Source organism: Olea europaea, chromosome 11 (assembly GCF_002742605.1).
Source record: "Olea europaea var. sylvestris chromosome 11, O_europaea_v1, whole genome shotgun sequence".
Lineage (NCBI taxonomy): Eukaryota > Viridiplantae > Streptophyta > Magnoliopsida > Lamiales > Oleaceae > Olea > Olea europaea.
In genome coordinates, this window is record NC_036247.1 from 10,776,698 (window position 1) to 10,802,988 (window position 26,291).

The 26,291-nt window shown below is 35.7% G+C and overlaps 1 protein-coding gene across 1 annotated transcript; it reads right to left on the minus strand.

The window, feature by feature from the left end:
- Nucleotides 1-153: 153 nt before the first annotated feature.
- On the minus strand, nucleotides 154-25,914 carry LOC111403357 (calmodulin-binding transcription activator 4-like). Its single transcript, XM_023031835.1, has 14 exons — nucleotides 25,610-25,914; nucleotides 24,257-24,388; nucleotides 24,032-24,147; nucleotides 23,055-23,143; nucleotides 22,750-22,795; nucleotides 21,745-22,183; nucleotides 21,501-21,631; nucleotides 19,896-20,004; nucleotides 19,585-19,808; nucleotides 18,671-18,730; nucleotides 2,996-3,675; nucleotides 1,730-2,315; nucleotides 833-1,120; nucleotides 154-454 (listed from the first exon to the last, which is right to left on the minus strand). The coding sequence occupies exons 1-14, from the start codon at nucleotides 25,629-25,631 to the stop codon at nucleotides 428-430; spliced, it is 2,949 nt and encodes a 982-aa protein (XP_022887603.1). The 5' UTR covers nucleotides 25,632-25,914; the 3' UTR covers nucleotides 154-427.
- Between the last annotated feature and the right edge of the window lie 377 nt (nucleotides 25,915-26,291).

The window sequence follows — 26,291 nt, forward strand, 5'->3', positions numbered from 1 at the left end:
ATGCCATATAATTTATAAATATAACATGTAGTAACCATTATTGAAATTAGTTTCTCAATAAATGCAAAGTCAACAGTATTAACTTTTCCTTTTTTTACTTGTTAGATGTACCAGATCATGCATGTTTTTCCTCCTACGGGGAAAATCCAAAAATATAACAAAACTAGCAAGATTATTTTTTCCCGTGATAACCCCTTATCCATCCAGAATGTAATATAACTGAATGCTGAATGTACTGCTCTCTGCTGCTGTTCATTAACCAACATTTACAAACCATGGTACACAATGATTAAGCTGGAAAACAGCTTAGCCTTTAAAATTTACAGAAAGAAGCCGAGTTTATGATTATCAGAAATTGCAACCATGTCCGCTGATAAGCAGTGTCATTTTCCATATGAAAATTGTCACCACGAGTAGATGATGCTGTTTAGGATTCTGAAATTTCAAGCTCGGCCTGCCACATTTTAAGATTAATGCTAAGTCAATGTCCACAAACTTCATGAGAAAGAATAGAGAATGGAACGTTATTCAGTTGGCCATCAGACGTTTGAAGTTTTAACTAGAAGCATTTAGAATGTATATAGCTAATGAAGCTGAAGCTGGCGATATACTACTTCCACCCCGAACATTAAGTTTATTTGGAGACATTCATTTTAATATCACCAAGATTTCATTCAACTTCCCATAGATTTTTTTTATATTAACTGTTCTTGACTTTTTATTTTGGCATAGAGATTAAGAAGAAATAAGATTTTAATATAAAAAGACATGCTCGTGATCTTGAGACAAACATAGAGGATGAAAGCAATTGTTTTATGAAGCTCTTTATTACCTTTGCTTGAAGATATTTTTCAAAAATACGCCTATATTGTTGACGTGCCTCTGGACATTCGACCATAGACAGCACCCTGGAGACAGCCTCCTTAATAGCTACATCCACTATTTGCTTACGAAAAACCTTAAGAATATCTTCATCCTCACTTTCCTCAATGAATTTGTCGAGCTGAAATCCCCGCAAGCCAACTCCTCGCCGGCGCCACCTCAGCACTACCTTCTCCAATATACTAGCTGCCCAGCATACCTTATAATACCTCCTAGTCTGATAGCCTCTCACATGGGCCTGCCACGAAAAGAATTAGATAAAAGCCCCATCATATAACCTTTTCAGCTAATTCATTGAAATGCTTTGGTGAATTTCGTATATATCCCAAGTTCGATTATCATTTTGACCGGGGGTGGGAGGATCAAAAGACGTACTTGCCAAAGGGAAATTAAGTGGTAGAACATATTCTGTGAAATGCATTTGCAGCCTGCAGTATCATTTATTTAGTAGATTCGTAATTTTAAAGGCCTACGTCTTTCACGTAATAGATATTTTCCTTGATTTATGTGCTCAATACCAAGGATGCCATTTGGAATGGCAATTAATCTTCTTTAACCTTAATATTTATATATGTGAACAAAAAGTCAACCCTCAGCATTTTCGGTTCTAAACTTCACATCCTGTACAAGTCAGTCAAAGAACTAACGATTTTCTTGCTAAAATTACTTGTACAGATGAAGATAGAGACTGAAATGGCATCTTTTAAGATAAAAGAACTAGACAGATTTTGGAAGGAATCATCTAATGAGACTGCATCCTACTCATCGAGATTCATATACTAGAAATATAAACAATTTATTATCTTCTCGTATATAAGTAAAATATGCTTGGAAAGAAGTGATGCACCTGTATCTTCACTGCTTTCTGGCGATATAAAAGGAAGTTCTTCCTCCTTTTCCAGCCTCGATATTTCTTCTGAATAGACAGAGCAGCCTTGTTGTAGTCACGTGTATTACGAAATGTAACTTTTGACGCTGCCGAAAGACCCTGCACATCCTTTGATAATATACTGTACTTATCTCTACTAGCATCAGCAATGGCAATTGCAGCTTCTCTCTGTTGCCTTTTCCGAAAAGAACGTGCACGAAATGCTGATTGAATACGTGAAGCAGCCTGAGAGGCATTCCAGACTGCAGCTAAGGTGTACTTCAGAGAGTCATGATCATTCGCAGAAGAGCTTGCTTTTGATACACTATGTACTGTTCTTTCTGCTTCCAGAGCAGCAGATCCTTTAGATAGCTCACTTTCTTCCAGTGTGAGGGATGAGAGATGTCCAGTTAGTGCCATTTCTGAAAGATAACCTGCAAGTCCCCTATGCCCACTTGAAGCAGCGATGGATGCTGGAGTTTTACCGGTTGGGTCCTGTGAATTAGGATCTGTAACTGCTCCAGCATATGCCCCACATGCTATGAGAGCGGCAACCATTTTTTCCCTGTTACAAATATAAAACTTTACATAAATCATGCTTTCAAACAATAATAATAAACAATTTACTAAGGAAGTCTTCCATTAATGGCTCTAGCATAAACAGCAAGAGATTCATTTTTTAACCCCTTCCGTTCACAAATTGACCAGACTGGAACATAAAATTAGTGATAACTGATATGTCTATTGGTGCTGTTTGGTTATGCAATAACAATACCTCAACCCGAATACTCTAAAACATGTATTTCAAAGGGACAAAAAGTTTAACTTAATTCGGTTTGAAATAACACCGAAGAGTTGAATGTCTGTCGTAATCTAGGATATTTGATTATATTTCCTAATCTAGGAGATTTGACTTGTACATAATTATACATTCGTAGAATAGGAGATTTGTTGTAAATTACCTTATTTAGAAGATGCAATCCTATTATATAAAGGAGAAGGACAACCTCAATTGAGGCATTCAATATAATTAACACTGAAGAAACAAAAGTTGGAGTTGCATTTCTGTCATTTCCTGCACCTGTTCTTATGTAATTCAAGAAATTTCTTTGTATTTTTGTAATTATAATTTGAGTTATAGAAATATCTCAAACAAGAGTTGAATGCAACTTCACCGTGTAAAAATGCCAAATGTCATGAAACTGACAGATATACATGAAAATGGTAAAATAAGATAAGACTTACCGCCCAAAATGTGCAGCCCAGTGAAGTGCAGTCCACCCATTGATATCACGAAAATTTACACCGACTCCAGAACTGAGAATGGGCTGTAGCGCCCACTCAAATCCCAATCCAGCAACGATGTGTATGATCCCAAGTTCTTTCTTAGATAAATAAGAATCTAGCTGGTTATTTTCTCGTAATCTAGAAGAAAGCCATTGTTCTAACTTGTCCTTCAGAAGTTCCTGTAAAAGCCACTCCGTAACATTTGATGATGTTGAAGTGCCAACTAAAAGAGCATCAATGATTTGGCTCCACGAGTTTTCAGCCATTTTGGTCTTGCTCAACAAATCAATTCTAGATTCATGGCCATCTCCTTTTTGCACTGATGGATCAGAGAGAAGCATATGTACGAATCGGACAAGCAACAAGAGTTCTTCTGAGCTCTTGCTAGTCTCTGTTCCAGTGATATTACTGTGTGCGCAAACACTAGGCTTAGCAACATATTCGAATTCCCTAACTTCACTGCAGGACACCCGATTTCCAGAAGTAATGCAAAGAGAGACTTTTCCAGGCAAGTGAGGAGGAACGTTGCAGCGAATAACACCTTCTTGAATGATCTGGGCAGGAACTTCAACGTCACCAAACATACAAGCCCATGCACACTCTGACGAACTGCAGAGGAAAGACCCAATAATAACAACCTGCAAAGAAGATTTTGAACCTTGAAGAGCCGTGTTCAAAAATTAATGGTGACTTGATAAACTCAAAAAGAAATTCAAGGATCACTTATTCACGTTGTTGGATTCATGTCATATTGCCTAGAATTCAGAAAAATCCAGAACGATCATAAACATTTCAACCCGTAATTGTTACATGTCTGAGATAGATGGGAAGTTGAAAACTTGAATCCCCAGGTTGCGAACCGATATCCAGTCAAGCCACAAAGAGTTGGCACATTTCTATATCCAAGAAAAGTTTGGAGAAAGACAGCTTAAAGCATGGATGTTTATTTTGCAAAAGCAACCGTGAAAAGTTCTAATGAAGTTTCTACCATTCAAGTCTTGATTATTTTGAACACTGCTCCTTTTTCTTGACGGGTCCTTATTTACAATCTTATCTTCATACCCAAACAATGAATTCAACTTCTTTTAAGTTACCCAGTTCGAAGAAAATTATACCTCATGACACTATATCCCATATGAAATAAACATGAAGTCACGAACAGAAAACCAAACACTTGCAGATGAAAATGCACTGATATAAAGCAAAGAAATGGGATGAAATGTAGTTAAGTACATCTATATAGACTAGTGGATGTTGTACTCAGCCTCACTTTTGTGAGATAATCTTCTCGTGTGTATTGCCTTACAAATATATGATATTACAAAGCTATACAAGGTAAGTAATTAGCTGTACAATAGGAATCAAATCCCAGATCCTAAGCTATGTGATTAGGCTATAAAAGGAAATTAATAAAGTAATTTGCAGTAAATAATCCTTTGCTGAAAATAACCTCTAATACCCCCTCTCAAATTGATGTTGTGAGTCCATAAGCATAAATTTGCTTACAAGAAAATTATGACAAAGGCAAGTTATAGATTTGGTGAAGATATATGCGGTTTGTTGAGTAGTGGAAACATGGAGTGAGTGATGACCCTGGAATCATAGGCGTCCATAATGTAATGACAGTGTATTTCAATATGTTTGGTGCGTTCATAGTACATAGAATTAGCCATAATCTGAATAGTGTTGTCACCATAGAGATGTGTAGACTGTAATTGAGAAATACCAAGTTCTGCGCAAAGACCACTCAACCGCACAACCTCTGAACATGAAGTGGACATAGCACGGTATTCTGTCTTAGTAGAAGACTTAGAAACACGATCTTGTTTTTTACATTTCCAAGAATGAGTATCACCCACAAAGATACACCACCTAGCACTAGATCAACGAGAATCAGGACAAAGAGCCCAATCAGCATCATTATAAATGGTGAGCTCAAGAGACGTTCCGTGACGGAGGAACGGACCACAATGAGAAGTCCCAGTAAGATAGCAAATAATGCGATGAATAGCTATCAAATGAAGATGATGAGAGGCATTCATAATCTTGTTGGCAATATGAATCGCAAAGGAAGTACTTGGATATGTGATAATGAGATGAATAAGACTACCCACTAACTTCCAATATAGAGTAGGGCTTGGAAGATTCGTCTTTTTCATATATTAACATTAAGCTCTAACGGAGTATCAACTAAGAAGGCTTTAGATAGATCAGCCAACCTTATTAAGTCTTGAATATGCTTAAGTCAATTCAAGAAGGTATCATGCGGTGTAGTAAGAACATTTAAGCCACGGAAGTGAAATAACCAAGGTCTTTCATACAAATACAAGTATACTTATGCATTTGAGTCTGTTCAGTCGTGCCTATCCCCAAGAGTAACTCCTCCACTGAAAAATCGAGTGAAGATGTAGCTAATGTTTCTAAATAAGGTTGCGATCAAATCTAGAGATAATAATATCATCTGCATATACCAACAAAAAAAATGCTAGCAACACTCTTTTGAAAGAATAGAGATGCATCATACTAACTCAAAGTAAAGCGGGTAAGAGATGGGAACAGAAAACATAGCCCCCATCCCGTTACACGCCCAATTTAAAGTTAATTTCAAATTTAAATTTTTTATCAAATAAAAAATAAAAGATCTTTATCATTATTTTTAAAGAGAACATGAGTTGCTCTTAACAAATTGAAAAAAAAAAAAGTAATAATATTTACTAACTAAAAACATATTATTTTTAAAGTAACATGAATTGTTCTTAACAAATTATTTGAGCCACATTGTTTTCAAAAAATACATTTTTCAACAGTGATTTGATTTGATTTCAACCACACATTCTTCAATAAAATAATATTACACGCAAATTTAAAACTTTTTTTTATTTTTTGACTACACATTTCTCATAGATTTGACATGAATAATGCATTTTTCCCAGAATGTGGCTCAAACATGGGCAAAATAAATAAAAAATAAAAAATAAACAAAACGATCAATACTACCCTTTTCCGCCCCAAGCACACCCCGTCCTTCTTTAACCGGGTATGGGGACAAGACAAAATAACAAAATACCCGACGGGACAGGGGTGAAAATGGCTGACCCGTTCCATACCCGCCTTATTGCCATTCTTACTTGACAAATTGAGGCATAAGTTTTGATCTTTCATGTGGTGGCAAATGAACAAAATAAATACAGCCAAATGGACGTGGATAAGAACGTGTGGAACGATGACCAAATATCTTATAAAATGGAGAGACGTTATCAAGAGTGGGAGAAGACAACCGATTTTATGAGATGAACAGTGATAGATAAGGTTTCAGACAAAAAATGAGAGGGAACAGAAGACTCGATCAGAAGAGCTCTAACCATGTCAAGGCGACGACGATTTTTGTGTTCCGCCACCTCGTTTTGTTGAGTAAAATGACAAAATCGTTGAGAAATAATACCTTTGGTCGAGAAGAAGTATTGAAACGTATTAGACATATATCCGCCTCCCAAATAAGATCGTAAGATTCTAATTAAGGAAGAAAATTTGTTGTTAATGAGAGCAAGGAGAGGTTGAAAGTTAGAAAACCTCACTCTTTGCCCGAAGAAAATAAACCTATGTGAAGTGACTATAGTCATCAATAAAAGTAATAAAGTATTTATAATGAGCATAAGAGACCACAGGTGCAATGCCCCAGACATCACTATGAACAATATTGGAAGTATACGAAGTACGAAGGGAACGATGAAACTGTTAGCAAGTTTACATGAAGCACTATCAAGAGAGATAGATGAAACCAAAGCAGAATTCTTATTACCAAGTAAATCAGAGTTTAATAAATATTGTAACACATTAGAATTGGGATGTTCAAATTTCTTATGCCAATCAAAAATATCAAAAGTAGCATAATTACAAACAATAGGAAAAGACGAAACAGGCTTCGGTGAAATAGGAAAGACGTCACTCCTTAGCCCCTCCTCACGATCGTCCTCCCAGACACCCAACCCTGCACTTGACACCCAGAAGAAAAAAAGGACATAGTGCAATTATTATTAAAAAGTTGACCTACAGACATAAGATTAGTCGATAAACTAGGAGAAACTAAAACATTTGGTAAATTTAGAGGTATATCACCCATGGCTGAGATAGGAAGATTGTTACCATCGTCATTGTGTATAGTGAGAGGTCTAATATATGGTCTAAGGTTACTAAACAACAGAGGATCGTGAGTCATATGATTAGAAGCACTTGAGTCTAATAACCAAGAAGTAGTAGTTAATGGATTACCTTAGACACTTAAGGTAAACAAAGCAGGAATAACAATTTGTTGGATCATGTGAGTGATGGAGTTTTGAACAAGATTGGGAATCAAGAAAGCTTCAAATAGAAAGGCATATTCCCGAAAAAGCCTTTGAGAGGCTAAAACTTGAGTGGGAGCAAGTGGGAGTGCTAAACTGGAGGCGAAAGTGGCAGCATCAACATAACTTGCTCCAGTCTTGCGTGAAGGACGAGTAGGACACTCTTTAATGATATGTCTAGGCTTGCAGTAATTGAAAACTTTTCTAGGACACTGAAGAGCCATGTGACCAAACTCTTTACACCTGTAACATTATACACTAGATATATTCCAAGATTTGAATTTCCTTTGAGACACATATACAACAGATCTGTGCTACTTGGTTTTACTGTTGTTCTAAAGAGGTACGAGTGATAAGTCGCTACTCCTCCCTCCGTAGTTCACCCAAATAGCCGTCCAGCTTTGAAATAAATTCGTAATTCACAAGATTTGACTTGATGGATTCAAATTCAAGTCGCAATTTCATGAAAAATTGATCTATCTTGGTGACTTCATGTACAGCTTGGACAGCCTCCAAGGTGTTAAATGCCCGTAGCATAAATAATATTTGTGTACTCAATCCAAATATTAGAAAAACCAGAATAATATTCTTCAGTGGAGCGAGAGTCCTGGGAAAAATTAGCCAATTCAAACTCCAATTGAAGCTTACTTTGAGTGTAAATTTACTCGAACATAGAACGAGCTAACTTGTAAGGTTCGAGATTAAGAACAATATGAGCATCAATAGATCCAATGATTTAGGCCATAATTCGAGAATCTTTAGTTTACCATGCAAGATAATTCTCCTTATCTTTCTCTTGATCGGAAGACAAAAGACTTCCATTAATATGTCCTTACAAATTGCCTTTGTCTTCAATCAATAATTAAAAATGAAAATGTCCATGAAGAGTAGTTCCTGCGAGTAAAGTGAATGCAAATGGAGTTAAGTCTTTTCAGTTGACATTATGAAATCGTGTACAACCAAAAATATTCATACTCAAATTAAATAAAGGGAAAAATTCATAAGGCAGGTGTTAACTTTGGCACAATTCAATTTTTAGGTGTCAGATTTCAAAATGAAAAACTCAAGTATTAGTTAATTAATTAAAAATATTTATTAATTAAATTTAATAAGGTCACAAATATACAATTAATGGTCACATATAAACAATTATAGGTCACAATTATTTTACTGGTCACATATTGTCAAATTAATTGGTCACGAATTATTTTGAGGTCACAAATAAAAATCTTGTAGGTCACAAATTATTTGAAGATCACAAATCAAAAATTTTATACGTAATAATTTATTTTATTGGTCACAAATAAAAAAAATTACATGCCACAGTTTATTATCGATCACATATTTTCAAATTTATTGGTCACAAATTAAAAAATTTTAAGATCACAGTTTAATAGTCAGTCACAAAACCAAATAATTGGTCACATATACAAACATCCACCCTTGGTCTTGATTCACCACCAATACTTGGTCACAAACCAATCAAATATTTGGTCACGGACAAACCAATCAAATAGTTGGTCACGGACAATGTCCCACCTCGGCCCCACCACAACCACAGCCAACAACAATAAAAAAAATGACCACCACTACACAACCGTCGTCTGCACCACACTACCACACAATTGTCGGCAACCATCGTACCACCTAGTCGCCGACACCATCACAACCCCTAGTTTCGCTACCAACATGAACCATCCAAATCCCCAACACCATCAAAACATGACAACGACCACCACTACTACTTGCACCACACTAACCCCACCACCACCATTTGTAAAACCATATCCACCCACACCCAACAAATCAGAACTACATACCACAGCAATGCAAAACCAATCGTGGCTACTCATTTTACATAGTTATTATACTTGTTTTATAATTTTTTTTTATCAAATCCACCAGCCTACTTCATTTCATTTCTCATATCCAGCGGCTTGCTTCGTTTTCACTTAGCATTCCCACCGACGACAAAAGTGGAGACATCGAACAATGACAGGCACAGTCGGTCGAGCAACGACGTGAGCAATCGTCAAGCAGCCACAGTCGTAGCATCGTGCGCTGTGTTCCCCATTGTAGCTGCATTGTGTAAGACGAAGATGCGAGCGGATGCGAGCGCCATGCCGCTACTTTATGCGTGGTGGCGACGTCTTTTTGTGTCCCCATCTCATTTCTCTTGATCTGTTCGGTTTAGTGTAAATGGAGTCGGGGGTGGCTATGGCTGCAGGTTTGGGGATTTTTTGGTGGGTGTGATGGTTGTGGTGTGGTAGAGACGGTGAGGTGGTTAAGTGTGATTCTGACTGCGGTGGTGCCGAGAGTGTGGTGGAGGTGACGGTTTCCGTCGATACCTCAAGAAAGGAGAGAAGATAGAGAGAATTTGGATTGTAGGGTTTGGAATTGGGGTTCATATGTTTTATATTAATAATATTAATTAAATCAATACCTGAATTTTGAATAAAAAACTTTTCCACCTGATTTTTGCATTGTGATTTTGAAATGTCTGGAAACTTGTAATTTCCACTTAAATAAATCCAGTCCCACAAATGCCATTAAAACCAGTAGCCCAAGACGATTAAACCAATAGTCCAACACAATTAAAATTAACGAACAGCCCAATCAAATTAAAAAAAAAAAGAAGAAATAAATACCAACAGCTAAACAATCCAACAGTGCTGACCAAAGGAATCTCATGAAGACGACGCGATAGGAAGGCAGTAGTCGACGAAATTGGAGAAAACTTGCTTCGACCAAGACCCAAATCTAGACTCGCCTGAAATTGAAGAACACCGAGATACACACAGAGGCTCAGCAATAAACTATGGAGGAGACCGCAAGAGAACTCATCGGAGAAACATAGACTCAGATAAAACTGAGTGATGCCGACTATGAATCACGCAATCGACAGCTAAAAACACAAAAGACTACCACACCAACGTGGACCTCGACCTTGATGACAAGTAATCGACCATCAGAAAGCACGAGAGACGACCTCCGACTATGAAACTAAGAACCAAGTGTTATCTGTTGGAAAAAATTTATCAATTGGAGCCACACATGTATATGATTAAAGTGTGCGTTGCTATCTTATAGTTTTAGTATATTAAAGTGATCTAATGAATTTAATTTTGGACTAATGGGTATCAATTATTATGGGATTAAAGTTTAGAGGCCGGTTAGTTGTTTTAAATTGATGAGGGGCCAATTGAAGACAAACAAAAGATGATAACTGCCTGGCAGTTATTTATCATAGGGTCATAGTCCCCAATTGACGTGATTTTTTCATAACCTCTGCATCCCCCATCAACAGAGTGTTTTTCAAGAATTCCAAGGAAAATCACGAATCAATTGGAAAATCATAACCCGAACAAAATCAATTACAATTATGGATCAAGGTACACTTCCGCTTTCTTGTTCTCTTTCATTTCAACGTGGATCAATTGATGAAAGGATTAAAATTGGGTTATTAGTTCCTTTCAAATCTGAATTAAAACCTATCAAGTGGTATCAGAGCCACTCCATCGTTGAATCTTTGAGAAATTTTGGGTTATTTGATCTTCTTCACGTTATTATTCAGAATCTGGCATGAAATTTGGATCAACTGTATGAGAAATAAGGCACTGCAATTTCCTGCTTAAACTCTTTGAAAAAAAAAAAAATCGAATTTTCGTGCATATATTAGTCATTATTGTTATGCCATTAAATCAAATGTGGGTTGTGCTTTTATTCTGTTGTTGATAGGACTGTCAATGGATTGGATTTTGATCCGAATCCGATGAAATTAACGGGAGGTGAATTTAAGGTTTCAATCCGATAATCCGATTAAGATTCGAATTCGATAATTTGTTAACTAAATGGAGCAAATATGGATATATGTCGATCCGATCCGATTTATTATAATAATATTATATATTTTATATATTATATCATAATTTATTAAACATAATTTTTTCCATTTTGAAACTTATATTATGCTTTACGCATAATTTTCAAATAATAAATAATATTAGATAATAGTATAATATTTTTACTTGAAATATTCAAAGAGGTTTAATTTTTTATTAATTAAAATAAGATAAAAATAACTATAGTAATTTGTTTTATAACATCAAAAACTAATAATTAATATGTCCAAAAATAATTTACTTTGTTAAAATTGATATTGTTTTTTATTTTAATTTTGTTAAGGCTATGATTTTTAGTGAAAATAATAAAATAAACTAGTAAACACTTAGAATTGACAATTAAGTAGTATCCCACATTGAAAGACCACTAAAACATTAGAAGAGAAGTACCATTTAAAAATGTAATATCCCACATAGGAAGATTATTAAAACATTTCAAGAGAAACTTCTTTAAAAGGAACTAAAGGAGCATCATTTGGATAAAAAAATTGATTTGGGCCTTCTAGTATATTAGGTGAGCCCATCAAGATAGTTAAAATAATTTTTTTTAGGAAAAAATTGGTGAACAAAAAATTCGGATTGAATATCCGATAACATAGCAAATCGGATATGGATTTAACAATCAAATATCCATTGGATTATCGGATCGGATAATTTTTCTTAACCAGATCGAATCGGATTTGGACAAATTCGCTCCATATCCGATCCATTGACAGCCCTAGTTGTTGGGACTATGGATCAAGTTCTGGAACATGGATAGAAGATATAGAGCCAGTTTGTTTGAATCTGCTGTGTGTTATTATGGAATTTAAGTTTTGGGTTTGCTTTCATACAGGAAGAACATTTGGATTTTAAGGAGTTGTGTTTAATTTTTTTCCGGTTTGACTGGGTTGTTGGTGGTGCAAGATCGCTGCCGACAGCGCTGTTGGTGGTGCAGATCCTTGCACCACGCAGCGCTGCTATGGGCAGCGACAGTTCGTGGCAACAGCAGCTTGTGCCGGTACTAGGCTGCGCCGGCGCTGGAGAAGGAGGAAAAGATAAATAAATAAATAAAAATTACATACGATTTCAGGGTGAATTTTTGGGGACGGGGGCTTCAGGTGCAATTTGGGTAATTTCAGGGACCAGCTTGCAATTATCATTTAGGTTAAAATTTAAGGATTCAGCCTCTGTAATTTAGAATTCATCCAATTGGGCCTTTCAAGTTACGGGTTTAATAATTCAGCCCCCTAAGTTTGAAAATTAATTATTTTGGGCCATTTAACTTCTGAATTTTGCAATTAAAACCCTCAGTGTTCATAATTAATTAAAATTGGCCCCTAAAGTTTCAAATTTTTCAAAATTTTAACCCCTAAAGTATTGAATTATTAACCCTAAGGTCCCTAAAGTTTCCATGGGCATCTATTGATGCTAATTGGGGTTTCTCTTTCTCAAATTTCGGTACTAATACTTCTTTAAAAGGTATTAATTAAAGTTTAATTAATTGGGACAATCTAATTCAAAATTTTGGTAATCATTTATAAAAACTTAAGGTTGTCTAGCATTTTAAGTAAACTAATTGAAACAATATGTCACCAAAGTGACCTCTTTTGTGTAGATTGGTTTGTTTAGGATGCTTGGATGTTGTGTGTGTGTCTTTTCATGCGGAAATTAGCCGGCCCAAAGGAAGGTTAATATCTGACCGAATTACACACACTTGTGGTGATGAATGTGTGGCAATTATAAGATTTCCATGTGAATAATAAATCAATCCAAAGATGGGTTTATTATTTGACAGGAGTTATTGTCAATGTTTGATCACTATACTGAGAGCACCATTTGCAATTAATATAACTGTCCAAAGACTTGATGTTGATGTAGCACTAGGTATCTTGAGATGGGATTTACCACTATTTGAATTTATCAATTATTAAATGTGGATATTAAATCGAGCATAATTAATATTTTTTTTTTTTTTTTTTGGTTCTCTCTACAGCTAGCTCATCTGCTACTCTATCTGCCAATAGTAATTCTATTCTCATACTTAATAGGACAAACTTCAAGGATTGGAAGGAGAACATATTGATTGTTCTTGACTGCATGGATCTAGACTTTGCTCTTCGGACCGAGCAACCCACTCCTCTTACAGAAGAAAGTTCACCGGATGAAAAGAGGAACTTTGAGAAGTAGGATCGCTCAAATCGCATGAGTTTAATGATCATTAAGCGCGGCATTCCGAAAGCCTTTAGAGGTGCAGATACCGAAGAGGTATCTAATGTCAAGGAGTTCCTTGCTGAAATTGAGAAGCGTTTTGCGAAAAACGATAAGGTTGAAACAAGCACTCTTTTGCAGATTTTGATTTCAATGAAGTACAGAGGCAAGGAGAACATAAGGGAGTACATCATGGAGATGTCTCACATTACTTCAAAACTTAAGGGACTAAAGCTCGAGCTGTCTGATGACTTGCTCGTCCATTTGGTATTGATCTCACTTCCTGCACAATTCAGTCAATTTAAGGTCAGTTATAACTGCCAGAAGGAGAAATGGTCTCTAAATGAGCTCATTTCGTATTGTGTGCAAGAAGAAGAAAGGTTGAAGCAAGAAAGGACTGAAAGTGCTCACTTGGCAAGCACTTCTAAGGATAAGGGCAAGAAAAAGAGGAAGGAGTATGAAGCTGCTCATAAGGGTCCGGCACAAAAGAAAAAGAAGGAAGACAAAGGAACTTGTTTCTTTTGCAACAAAACTGGACATGTGAAGAAGGATTGTGCCAAATATCGCGATTGGCATGCAAAGAAAGGTGCACTTCTTACTTTGGTCTGTTCTGAGGATAATTTAGCTTCAATACCTAGAAACACTTGGTGGATAGATTCTGGTGCTACTACTCGTATAAGTGTTTCTATGCAGGGCTGCCTGAACTACCGAAAGCCAAGTGATGGTGAAAGATACATCTATGTGAGTGATGGCAAATCGGTGGAGGTTGATGTAATAGGCACTTTTAGGTTGTTATTAAGAACTGGTTATTATTTGAATTTGAAAGACATTTTCGTTGTACCATCTTTTAGATGGAATTTAATTTCTGTTTCTTCGTTGGACAAATTAGGTTATTGTTGTTCATTTGAAAACAATCAGTTTAGTCTTTTATTAAATTCAAATGTTATTGGTACTGGTTTGTTATCTACATATGATAACCTATATTTGCTTGATATTATTGCATCATATAATGAAACTTTGAATGTGGAATCACGTGGTACTAAACGCAAATTAAATAAAGAAAATTCAGCAAAATTATGGCACAAGCGCTTAGGTCACATATCAAAAGCAAGAGTTGAACGACTTGTGTCAGATGGTATTTTAAATTCCCTTGACTTTACGGATTTTGATGTATGTATTGATTGTATCAAGGGAAAACAGACTAAAACAAGGAGATTAGGTGCTAACAGAACTTCGGATGTCTTAGAATTGATACATACAAATATTTGTGGTCCGTTCCCCACGACTTCCTGGAATGGTCAACAATATTTTATATCATTCATAGACGATTACTCACGTTATGGGTACCTATATCTCATCCTTGACTTTATAGATTTTGATGCTTGTATTGATTGTATCAAGGGAAAACAGACTAAAACAAGGAGATTAGGTGCTAACAGAACTTCGGATGTCTTAGAATTGATACATACAAATATTTGTGGTCCGTTCCCCACGACTTCCTGGAATGGTCAACAATATTTTATATCATTCATAGACGATTACTCACGTTATGGATACCTATATCTCATTTATGAAAAGTCGTCACTGGACATATTCAAAATTTTAAAAACTGAGGTTGAAAATCAACTTAACAAAAGGATAAAGAACATTAGATCTGATCGTGGTGGTGAGTACTACGGCAGATATGACGGATCAGGTGAACAATGTCTAGGACCATTTGCCAAATACCTAGAGGAATGTGGAATCGTCCCTCAATACACTATGCCAGGATCACCTACCATGAATGGTGTAACTGAAAGACGAAACAGAACTCTTAAGGACATGGTAAGGAGTATGATTAGTCATTCAAATTTACCAAAATCACTCTGGAAAGAGGCATTAAAGACTGCAGCTTATATTCTGAACAGAGTATCAACTAAGGCTGCTGCTAAAACACCTTATGAGCTTTGGACAGGCAAAAAGCCTAGTCTAAGGCATTTTCACGCTTGGGAATGTCCAGCTGAGGCTAAGCTTTATAGGCCACATGAAAAGAAATTGGACTCCAAAACAGTAAGCAGCTACTTTATCGGCTATTCTGAACGATCTAGGGGCTACAAATTTTATGATCTCACACTTAGGTCAATTTTTGAAATGGGAACTGCAACATTTTTTGAGGATGTTGAGTTTGGGAGGAGATATAAGGTTAGAGACATTGTCTTTGAGAAAGAAATTGAGGGAGGATCGGTCTCGATTCCTACTATTACTTTTGACAATGTACAGGTTTCTATACCTGTCATTGATCAAAAAGTATATCCAGAACCTCAACAAGACAATGTTGAAGAACTTCTCACCAAAAATGAGGTAATTATTCCAAAAGTGCAAACTCAACAACCTCAAAAACCAATGCTATTAAGAAGATCCACGAGAAAAAGGAAAAATGCTATTCTGGATGATTTTATAGTATTTCTCCAAGAACATTAGGAAAATAATGGAATGATGAAAGATGATCCAATCAATTTCCATCAGGCCATGTAGGGTTCTAACTCTCGACAATGGATTGATGCCATGAATGAGGAGTATAAGCCTAAGCAAGACAATAAAGTTTGGGATCTTGTCCCGTTACCAGAAGGTGCGAAGCCCATCGGTTGCAAATGGATTTTTAAAACCAAAAGGGATTCAAAAGGTAATGTGGAAACATATAAGGCTCGTCTTGTAGTTAAAAGCTTTACCCAAAAGAAAGGCATCGACTTCAAAGAGACTTTCTCTCCAATTTCAACCAAAGACTCTTTCAGGATAATTATGGCACTTGTTGCGCATTTTGACTTTGAGTTACATCAGATGGATGTTAAGACAGCGTTTCTCAATGGCAACATTGACGAGACGATCTATATGGTGCAACCAGAAAACTGTGTTTGGAGACCCGAAGAATATGGTTTGCAAATTAAAGAAATCCATTTATGGGCTCAAACAAACTTCCCGTCAATGGTACCACAAATTTCATCAAGTAATTATCTCATTTGGTTTTGAGATGAATGCTGTTGATGATTGCATGTATTGCAAGTTTAGTGGTAGTAAACATATTTTCCTGATTTTGTATGTTGATGATATACTGCTTGCTACTAATGATATAGGCATGTTGCACGAAACCAAGAGATTTTTATCAAGAAATTTTGAGATGAAAAATCTTGGTGACGCCTCTTTTGTATTAGGGATTCAGATACATCGGGATCGTTCTCGAAGTATTCTTGGATTGTCACAAAAGAGCTATATCGATAAAGTACTTAAGAGGTTTGGCATGCAAGAATGCAAACCAAGTGACACCCCTGTCGTTAAGGGAGACAAATTTAGTCTCAAATAATGCCCGCAAAATGACCTTGAAGTTAAGGAAATGCAGAAGATTCCCTATGCATCAGCTATTGGGAGTCTAATGTATGCTCAAGTTTGTACACGTCCAGACATAGCATTTATTGTTGGAATGCTAGGCAGATATTTAAGCAATCTTGGAATGGATCATTGGAAAACAACCAAAAGGGTTATGAGGTATTTAAAGAGAACAACGGATTACATGCTCGTATATAACAGATCGGATCAGTTGGAGATCATAGGGTACTCCGATTCTGATTTTGCTGGATGCCAAGACAATAGAAGATCCACATCAGGCTATATCTATCTACTAGCTGGAGGAGCTATTTCTTGGAAGAGTGCCAAGCAGACACTCATAGCTTCTTCTACCATAGTTGCAGAGTTTGTAGCATGCTATGAGGCATTTAACCAAGGAATATGTCTGCGAAACTTTGTCACTGGGCTACGCATTCTGAACGGCATAGAAAGACCACTAAAGTTACATTGTGACAATAACTCGGCAGTTTTATATTCCAACAAGAACAGGAGCACATCTAAGTCAAAACACATTGACATTAAATTCCTGATCGTGAAGGAAAGAGTACAGAGTGAACAAATTTCCATAGAGCACATTGGAACGAACTTCATGATTGCAGATCCGCTTACTAAGGATTGCCACCCAAGGTCTTTCATGAACACACTGCTCGTATGGGTGTCAGATTTATTGAGGATATTGTGTTTTAGTGGGAGTTTGTATTCTTATTGCCTTATGTTTAATTGGACACATTTGTGTATTTGGATATTTTTCGGTACAGAAATAAAGTATTCAGTTCATTTCACTCTGTTATTATATTCAGTATTGATTTCACTTCAGTTATAAGGTTGGACCAGTTGGAAATAGACACGTTTGGATCACATAACATGTAATTTCCATACTACGCTCCCATAATTGATCTATGTCATTTGGTTGTATGGGTGTACGTGACCATTGATGGATTTAGTCACGTTAAGTGTGACGAAAATCGCTTTGATCCTACATCAATATAACTAATGGACGAGATTGTTTGGAAATGCCCTTAATTATGATAACAAATTTTGAGCTCATAAGGTTGTGCACATTTGAAAGATTACATGTATGGCCCAGTGGGAGATTGTTGGAAAAATTTTATCAATTGGGGCCACACATGTATATGATTAAAGTGTGCGTTGCTATCTTATAGTTTTAGTCCATTAAAGTGATCCAATGAATATAATTTTGGACTAATAGGTATCAATTATTATAGGATTAAAGTGTAGAGGCCGGTTAGTTGTTTTAAATTGATGAGGGCCCAATTTAAAACAAACAAAAGATGATAACTGCCTAGCAGTTATTTATCATGGGGTCATGGTTCCCAATTGACGTGATTTTTCATAACCTCTGCATCCCCATCAACAGAGTGTGTTTCAAGAATTCCAAAGGAAAATCACGAATCAATTGGAAGATCATAACCCGAACAAAATCAATTATAATTATGAATTAAGATATGCTTCCGCTTTCTTGTTCTCTTTGATTTCAACGTGGATCAATTGATGGAAGGACTAAAATTGGGTTATTAGTTCCTTTCAAATCTGAATTAAAATCTATCATTATCTCCTAACAAACTACAATCACACGCTGGATAAATAAGGTTCTGGCTCTGATACCATATCACTTTTTGCTCGAGATTATCTCATGTGTAAGTAATTAGCTGTACAATAGTAATTAAAACCAGATGCTATGCTATGAAAAGAAACTAATTAAGTGATTTGCTGCAAATAACCTCTAATAACGCGATTACACATTGAGTTTGATATGAATACAACGAAGCAGTAAATTTCACAAATAAAACAAAAATACCAACCTGCATAGAGAGACAGAGATGGAGTCCTAACGCTTGTTTAAATGCTAAAAATCCTGATGACTAAAATGGCCAAACAATCCCCAGCTAAGTTCTTACTTTAATAACAAAAAAAATAAAGGGAAAGTACATAAAATTAAGCAATTAAATAAGAAGCTTAAACCATGCCAATTTCGTATTGCACCACTAAGTCTACTTTTGGTGTTCTGGACTTAGAGGCTTCAACAGTAATTCAGCTTTGAAAGGATAAAGGATATCCCCCAGTGTTCATTTATGAAAGCATTGACATGTGGTTGGACCGGTACCAAAGATTAGTCTAAAATATGTTAAGGTCTTTCCAGGTCAATTTTTGTGGACTCTTTCAGAAAACTGATAAACTTTCTTTTGATTCTTTGAAAGCAAACTATTTCTATACCTTAACCATGGCCGTGTCAATGTGTGAGAAAGAGCTCTATCCAACAAGATAGGAATGGAAATGAGAAACTGACTCAGCAGAAAGCCAGTTGGAAAAATTTAACATATCAATTAAGGCACTCTGAGCTGAGCAGAAAAGAAAAAGAAATTGAACCAGTAAATAACAATTCGGCTATCTTATATCATCTCCAGAGTGAGAAAAGAAAAAAAAAGGAATCGGTTAAAGAAAAATGTGGTCACATTTCCACTACCTCATTCCAGGACAATCAACAACTACAACATTTATCATCCTTCAGAAGTGAGACAAATATAGAAGAACCAAATATACATGCATAATATCGCTCGAATCTGGAGGTAAATGACCTTATGTTCCAATACATATTGGAAGTACTCTTATGCATTATAAGCTATAAATGGTTTACTATCTCGTATAATATAAAATATGAATAAGCCGTGATTTATTAAATAGCTTCTAATGTAAATTTGAGTTTCAAGAGACGTACCTTGGCAGCATCAGAGGAATAACACCACTCTGGAGATATCTCACGGATTGTGAACTTCTGCGTTTGGGAAATGGTCAAACTCAAATTGTCTTCAAGAGGAATTCCAATCTGACCTTGGTCAAAAAATGTTGGATAGCAGTCCAGATCAGTTCCATAAGTATTCATTGGAGGAGAATATGTAGAAACTTTGATAGAATCATCTTCTTGGGTGAACAGCATAGAAGCTGGCAATATAAAAGAGTTGTCATAATGCTTTACAAACTCAGGAGTCTTGAGTTCTGAATGAAAACTATGTCTTGAGAAAATCTTACACTCTGGTGCATAACCTCGTCCATCAAAGTCTTGCCAATTATAATTTTCCTGCTCCCTTACAGGTTCATTTGGTGATGGATTGAGCAGCATACCCTGTTGTAAGTGCAACTGTGTCAATATAAGAGAAACATCAAGGTTTCCAATTTTTAGCCTGATAATGTTTAATGCCAACAATCATATTGCAACTGTGATTCAATTTAATTCAATATCCGCATCCTATATCTGTTCTATAAGAGTAAAAGAATGAAGGGTCACATGTCCGCTATTGTTTTGTCTATTTTCTACCTATTAATTTGATCATTAGTGTTCATTTGCGCTATGAAGTTTCTAACTACATTTTTTTAACTAGTATCATCAAATAAACAAACTCCTTATCATGCCAATCCATACATTTGTGCTTTCAACCATCTCAATATTTCTGAGGCTGTCTCTTTTCGTATGGAAATCGTTGATTCCATTTTACAACTAGGAATAAAAAAGGACTCATAACAGAAAGCAAGATATTCCTAGGCACACAGAACATAGATGACAGGTTATTTGAAAATCAAGCCAAGAACCTATACAGCAAAGTATCTTCTATACTAAAAAATATTTGCACGTTTTTGTGATGGCCTAAATCTCATCATACAAAATGTTTATACAATTCAGTTTTTGCACGACTGACTCAATCAAGGCATAAACCTTGATAAGAAACCCTGAAATCATAAGCTTTAAGGTTCCTAGTCAACACCACATGAGGAGTACCTCAAGGCATAAGCCTTAGCCGCTTTTGAAAACACTGCTTACAATATTATGAATATGCTCATTCTTAACCTATCCCATCTAGTTCTACTATAGTTCCATCCATCTTTAACATCCTATCTCAGTTTCACTCAATCAATGTGTACATTAGTTCTTTTTAGCCAACATTTCTGTGATATAGAATTCCTAGTCCTATTGAAGTTCTATAACATATCCCTTTTTGTTTTATTCTAATTCTAATCACACAAAATCTAAGCTGCATTCATCCATGAGTCCAAACAATCTATGCAATTTAAGTATCATTATCTCAAATTTTCACCTCTGGCAGAAGTGTTGATTCTTTGAATCTTCAGTTTTTTGTAATGCCCAACATTCATAGCCTCTTGCATGCAGGGGTGGACCCATTAATTTTTGACAGCGAAAAAAAAAAGCCCACATAATTTTAGCCCATAATTTTTAACCCATGCCTAATTATTTATTACGTTGTTCTGTTTCACCCCCGCCAAACCATAATAATCCTGGCCTGTCCCTGCTTGCATGTGCTCCTACCTTGACTATAACTACACCTCAACAAAGATGATGTAAAGGGGAAAAATAAGAATTTAAATCAGAATTCGATTTTCCAAAAGAAACCGTGTAGGGATGAGTTTATATTCCTATAAGTAACATTGATTTATAAGTTAATTTTGACCAATCAAAAACAGTAAAAGGAGGGTGTTCTTGACACTGCATGGAAAAGGGAGAAAATGTTTACCTCATTCACTACATTTATCATACAATCATGAAACAATTGTAGTCATCAAAACTAAAGGAAGGATATTGTCAAGTTGGAGATGAAATGATAAGCAAATAATATTACTCACATTTTCATTCAACTTGTGCTCATTTTTTGCTTGTGTTTCAACATCAGGCAAACTGTTAGAGCTACCTAGCATCTCTCCCCAAATATTAACTTCAGGCCCTACGAGTTGATGAAGATGTTCCATCCTGTCACCTACAGAGTTATACCCCATTAGCAGCAGTTTTGGCCACTTCTGTTTCTATAACATAGAAAATAATGCATAAACTATCCTTTAATAAAAGAACTAACAGGAAGTTAAAACACACCTGAGTGACTCTGTGAAATAAGATTCTTAGAATGATCTGAAGTTTGAGCAGACAAGTCATAATCAAATAGAAGATTTTCTAAATTAATTGAACCCTCATCCTCAATGGAGATTGTGTTAAATTCTTTCTCCGAGTCATCATTTAAACTTAATTGCTGCTCAATTCTTCGCAGTGCTTCACTTAAATCAGGCTCCGGTGATCTATTAACATCCTCCGTTCCCTCTATAAGTTCTGATGGATTTATCCCATGAATCTCAATGACTTCATTTGAACTAATTTCCACAGATCCAGGACTGGGCTGACTCTGATTTGGTTCATTAGATTCACCAATGACAACAGAGGATTCTGGCTGCTGAGTTGCAAAAGAGGTGGGACTCATATTGCGGGTAGAAGAAGATAATGGCGAGAACTGTGATGTCAATCTAGCATTCTGCGTTCCCTATAATTCAAAGAAAAATAAATAAATAAATAAATAAAAAATGGATGTGTTATGTCATTGCTCAAGTTATCTAATATAATTATATAAATAGGAATGCTCTTGTTAGTTATAGCAATTGTGCATGGAAGTAAACATGGTTGGCATGTCCAATTATCATCTAAAGGAACTAAATGGAACAATATGCAGTGAAAAATGTGCATGTGATTAGTGGATGTTGAACAAACTGCCCAGTGCCCACCCACAAAGACTGGTATCAGAGAAGTTCAACTTTGGCTTCCTGACACAAGATTTTAACATGAAGAGAAGTAATTTCTGCTAAATCATAGGGAATTGGCCAGAATAACAATTTTCTGTCAGGAAAGTCACTGCAACCTATCGGAAAAGCTGTGAGTTCTACTAGGTAGAAGACAAAAACAACCGTATGGACTTAGGTGTCAGTGTCACTGAGGCATTTCAATTACTAAATATTACAGTAAGAAAAAGAAGAAAAAATTAAGAAGACGAATAAGTACAGGTATGTGTAATTAGTTTATGCAATCTCCAAGCTGAGGCTTAAGAAGACTCACCTCCTCAATATTTCTGTAGTGAACAAGAACAATGTGCTCATAGGCCCTGCTCAAACACAAAAATATATCAATTTAAAGAAAGCATCGTGAGAGTCGGAAAGTTGGAAAGGTAAACGGCCCAAGCAACTTTAACAGTCCACTTTTATCTGAGAATAACACAGGATATAAATTGTTGGAAGCTTATCAAATTAATATCCATTAGACATTTGTTTCTATCCGTGCACTGAAAACCCACATACTTCTACAACTTTCACAAGAAGAATTATATGTGACAAAATTAACACAAGATAAATGTCCAGACTCACGGGTCCAACATCCAGTAGCTGCGTCTCTGAAAGCTAGGGTTCTGCAGTCCATGAGCATAATAGCAATTTAGAACTTCAGCATTTCCAACCTGACATGAGATAAATTTCAGTTAACAAATTAACAATAAATGTTAATACTAAACTATGAAAAACTCTAAACAATATTTCATTGCAGGGGCCAGAAGAAACCAATAGAAGATGAAAATGGAAAAACTTGAGATGAATCTGGTCAATGACATATTGTCACTTAGGTTGTGATGGCTGTTCTGTAGGATTGCCTCCAAGCTCAATGGTCAGGTTAGATAGCTTTGGAAACATGTAATTGCTCAAGCCCACAATATTAATAATTCCAGAGAGACTGCTTTTGCAGCTGCGGTTCTACAAATTAACATTTTACAAAACGTATTCCTTGAAAAGGAAGGCCAAAAACTTTTCAACTCATGTACATATTATTCTGGATCTGTTACCATGTCTTCATTTATATTTTTATCAAGATGTATCAGCACTATGAGAGAAAGAAGTTTAGAAAAAAAAAAAAAGGAAAAATAAATGACTTATGCAAGATTCAAATAACTAACATGTTTCTCACTCACTTCTGATGGTTGCTGATTAAATTGCATAAATGTATTTTCTTAATTTGTTACAATAATTCTTCTCAATTGACTATTTTGTTTATTGGTAGTTTCAAAAGAAATAGAGGCAATATGAGAACATTAACAACCTTAAGCCGTTCATGTGCTTCAGCAGTAGTCCTCTGACCTCTTCTCCTACGCCAACTATGACCATCTTTGCGAAAATATTTTAGGACTCGTTTATTGAATAGATACAAAGATCCACCTGTTTAAGTCCTTCTGATGGTTGCTGATTAAATTGCATAAATGTATTTTCTTAATTTGTTACAATAATTCTTCTCAATTGATTATTTTGTTTATTGGTAGTTTCAAAAGAAATAGAGGCAATATGAGAACATTAACAACCTTAAGCCGTTCATGTGCTTCAGCAGTAGTCCTCTGACCTCTCCTCCTACGCCAACTATGACCATCTTTGCGAAAATATTTTAGGACTCGTTTATTGAATAGATACAAAGATCCACCTGTTTAAGTCCATTTTGTGAGATGGAAATATGTATAAACAAAATTGTGTAACAGGCATAATATGGTATAAGAGTACACAGAAATCAGAGATGAGAATATGAACATTACTAGTTGGCATATGCGGGACTTTGTGGGTGATCTGGTACTCCTCATGGTTTTGAAGTATGAAAAGCACTTCAGCTGGCTTTAGCCACCGAACTTGAGCTACACGACCCAGATATTTGATATCATATCCTGAAACTTAGAGAATGATAACATAACCATAACTTCATTTGTTCATGGTGTCACTAGCTATTAATTCAAATAACATCATGGAAAACTGCATTTCCAGGAACAAATAATGATTTAAATAATTGTTAAAGAGTATGCACGTATAAAAAGGAAGGAACATGCCAGATGGGTTTTTTTTTTTTAATTTATTTTGTAAATTGTGATAAGGGCTGCTTTAATAAATACTACTGTGAGTCAGAAGGAGGAAAAAAACAAAAAATGTAGCACATTCTTTTCAAATATCTGACAATTGATCACAATAGATTGTGTGCCTAAAAAGGCTGCAATGACGAATCTCTTTATGAATGTTTTTTACGAAGCCCAGAACCTACTGATTAAAAGTTAAACCTTGATGATCAATCTGTAATTCGATCAGTTTTTGCATCTAGATTCTTCATTTACTATTTTTTTTCCCAAGATATCTAATTATTAACTTTTTTCTTTTGAATTCTAATACCATCAACAATAAAAAATAGAAGCCGGGCACTCTTGAGCTATACTGCCGACTTATATGCTTAACAAAGCAAGATACCCGGGTTTCTGAACTGTCCATCAAAATTTTGAACCACTGAAACTTTATTTTCACAACCATTCTTCTTGTGGTTAAAGATGAGTAGCAAAACTCTTGAATTATTTTAAAAAAAAAAAAATGAAACCACACGCACACAAAAGGGGAAAATAGAGCTGGAGAAAGACTCCAGGATCACAAACTAATGAAATCAAGTTAACACACAGTAAGTCCAATTATAGAGAATATTAACGGCAAAAATGCAATTCGAACCATGTTTGAGCCACATTTTTTCAAAAAAAAAAAATAAAAAAAATACATTTTTCAACAGTAATTTGATATCAGTTCAAATGGGAAATACATTTTCATTCCGCTCAAACAAGGGCACCCGTACTTGTACTTCTAGTGCAAATAACACTTGAATTACAGCTATGACCAAATCAACAAAGTTATAAAACTAAAGATATCATCGTACTAATTGTACTAGAAACTAAACAAACACAGTCATTGTAGGAAAACGCTTAAATTTAGTGAACAAAACCTGTTGAAATCTAGTTGGACACGTTTAGGATAAACGAAATTCACTTGATTTCAGCAAAAATATAACACCTGCATACTATTACTGCAAATAACATTTGAATTACAGTTATTACCAAATCAACAAAGTTATTAAACTAAAATACCTGATTGCATCGTACTACTCATACTTATAAATAATAAACCGCAGTAATTGTCGCAAAATCACATCAATTTAGTTCATATTTTCTCCGGCCGCCGCTGAAGAGAGGCTGAACGTCGTTGTATGATCGGAATTCAATATAGTCCGAGTGAGAGAAATAACCTTCTGTACTTCAAAAACGAGAGCTCTGTAATTGATCCGTACACCGGGTAAGACGAAGAATCTGCCGTTCGTGTACTAAGTTCAGCTGTGTATGTCGGGAGGGTGACGTGTGTCCTTAGTACACAAAGCATTATTCTAAATAATAATAAATTAGATACAAGTGTCGTGCTTTTAAAATGGAATGGACATTGGGGCCTCTTATTGAATAAGGTTAAACTCCAACTTGAGAGTGCTATTGTCCCGCTCTTAGCACGTTGTGAAAGAGGTAAATTGTAAGATGTGCTTTAATAAGCTAAGAAATAAGAGCCGTTTGTACATTACGTCTACAGGAAATTCAATTTCATGTCTCAAGATTCGAACCCCCACACTGTGACTATCAACAAAACGTGAGATAACTTCTTATTGAATTTTTCTAATGGTAGTTCATTTGTCAACAATAATGAAAGAAGAATCTTAAAATTGTCAAACGTAAAAATTGTTAGGGAAGAAAATTTTTTATTTGTTTTCGCATACGAGATTTCACA

What these genes read in the sequence shown, in the direction of transcription:
- LOC111403357 (XM_023031835.1), bottom strand. Translation starts at nt 25,631, where the DNA reads ATGAGTAGTACGATGCAATCAG. An exon ending in GAGTAGTACGATGCAATCAG is followed by an intron (nt 24,389 to 25,609) that starts GTATTTTAGTTT and finishes TCATTCTCTAAG; the next exon opens with TTTCAGGATATGATATCAAA. An exon ending in TATTTCACAGAGTCACTCAG is followed by an intron (nt 21,632 to 21,744) that starts GTGTGTTTTAAC and finishes ATAACTCTGTAG; the next exon opens with GTGACAGGATGGAACATCTT.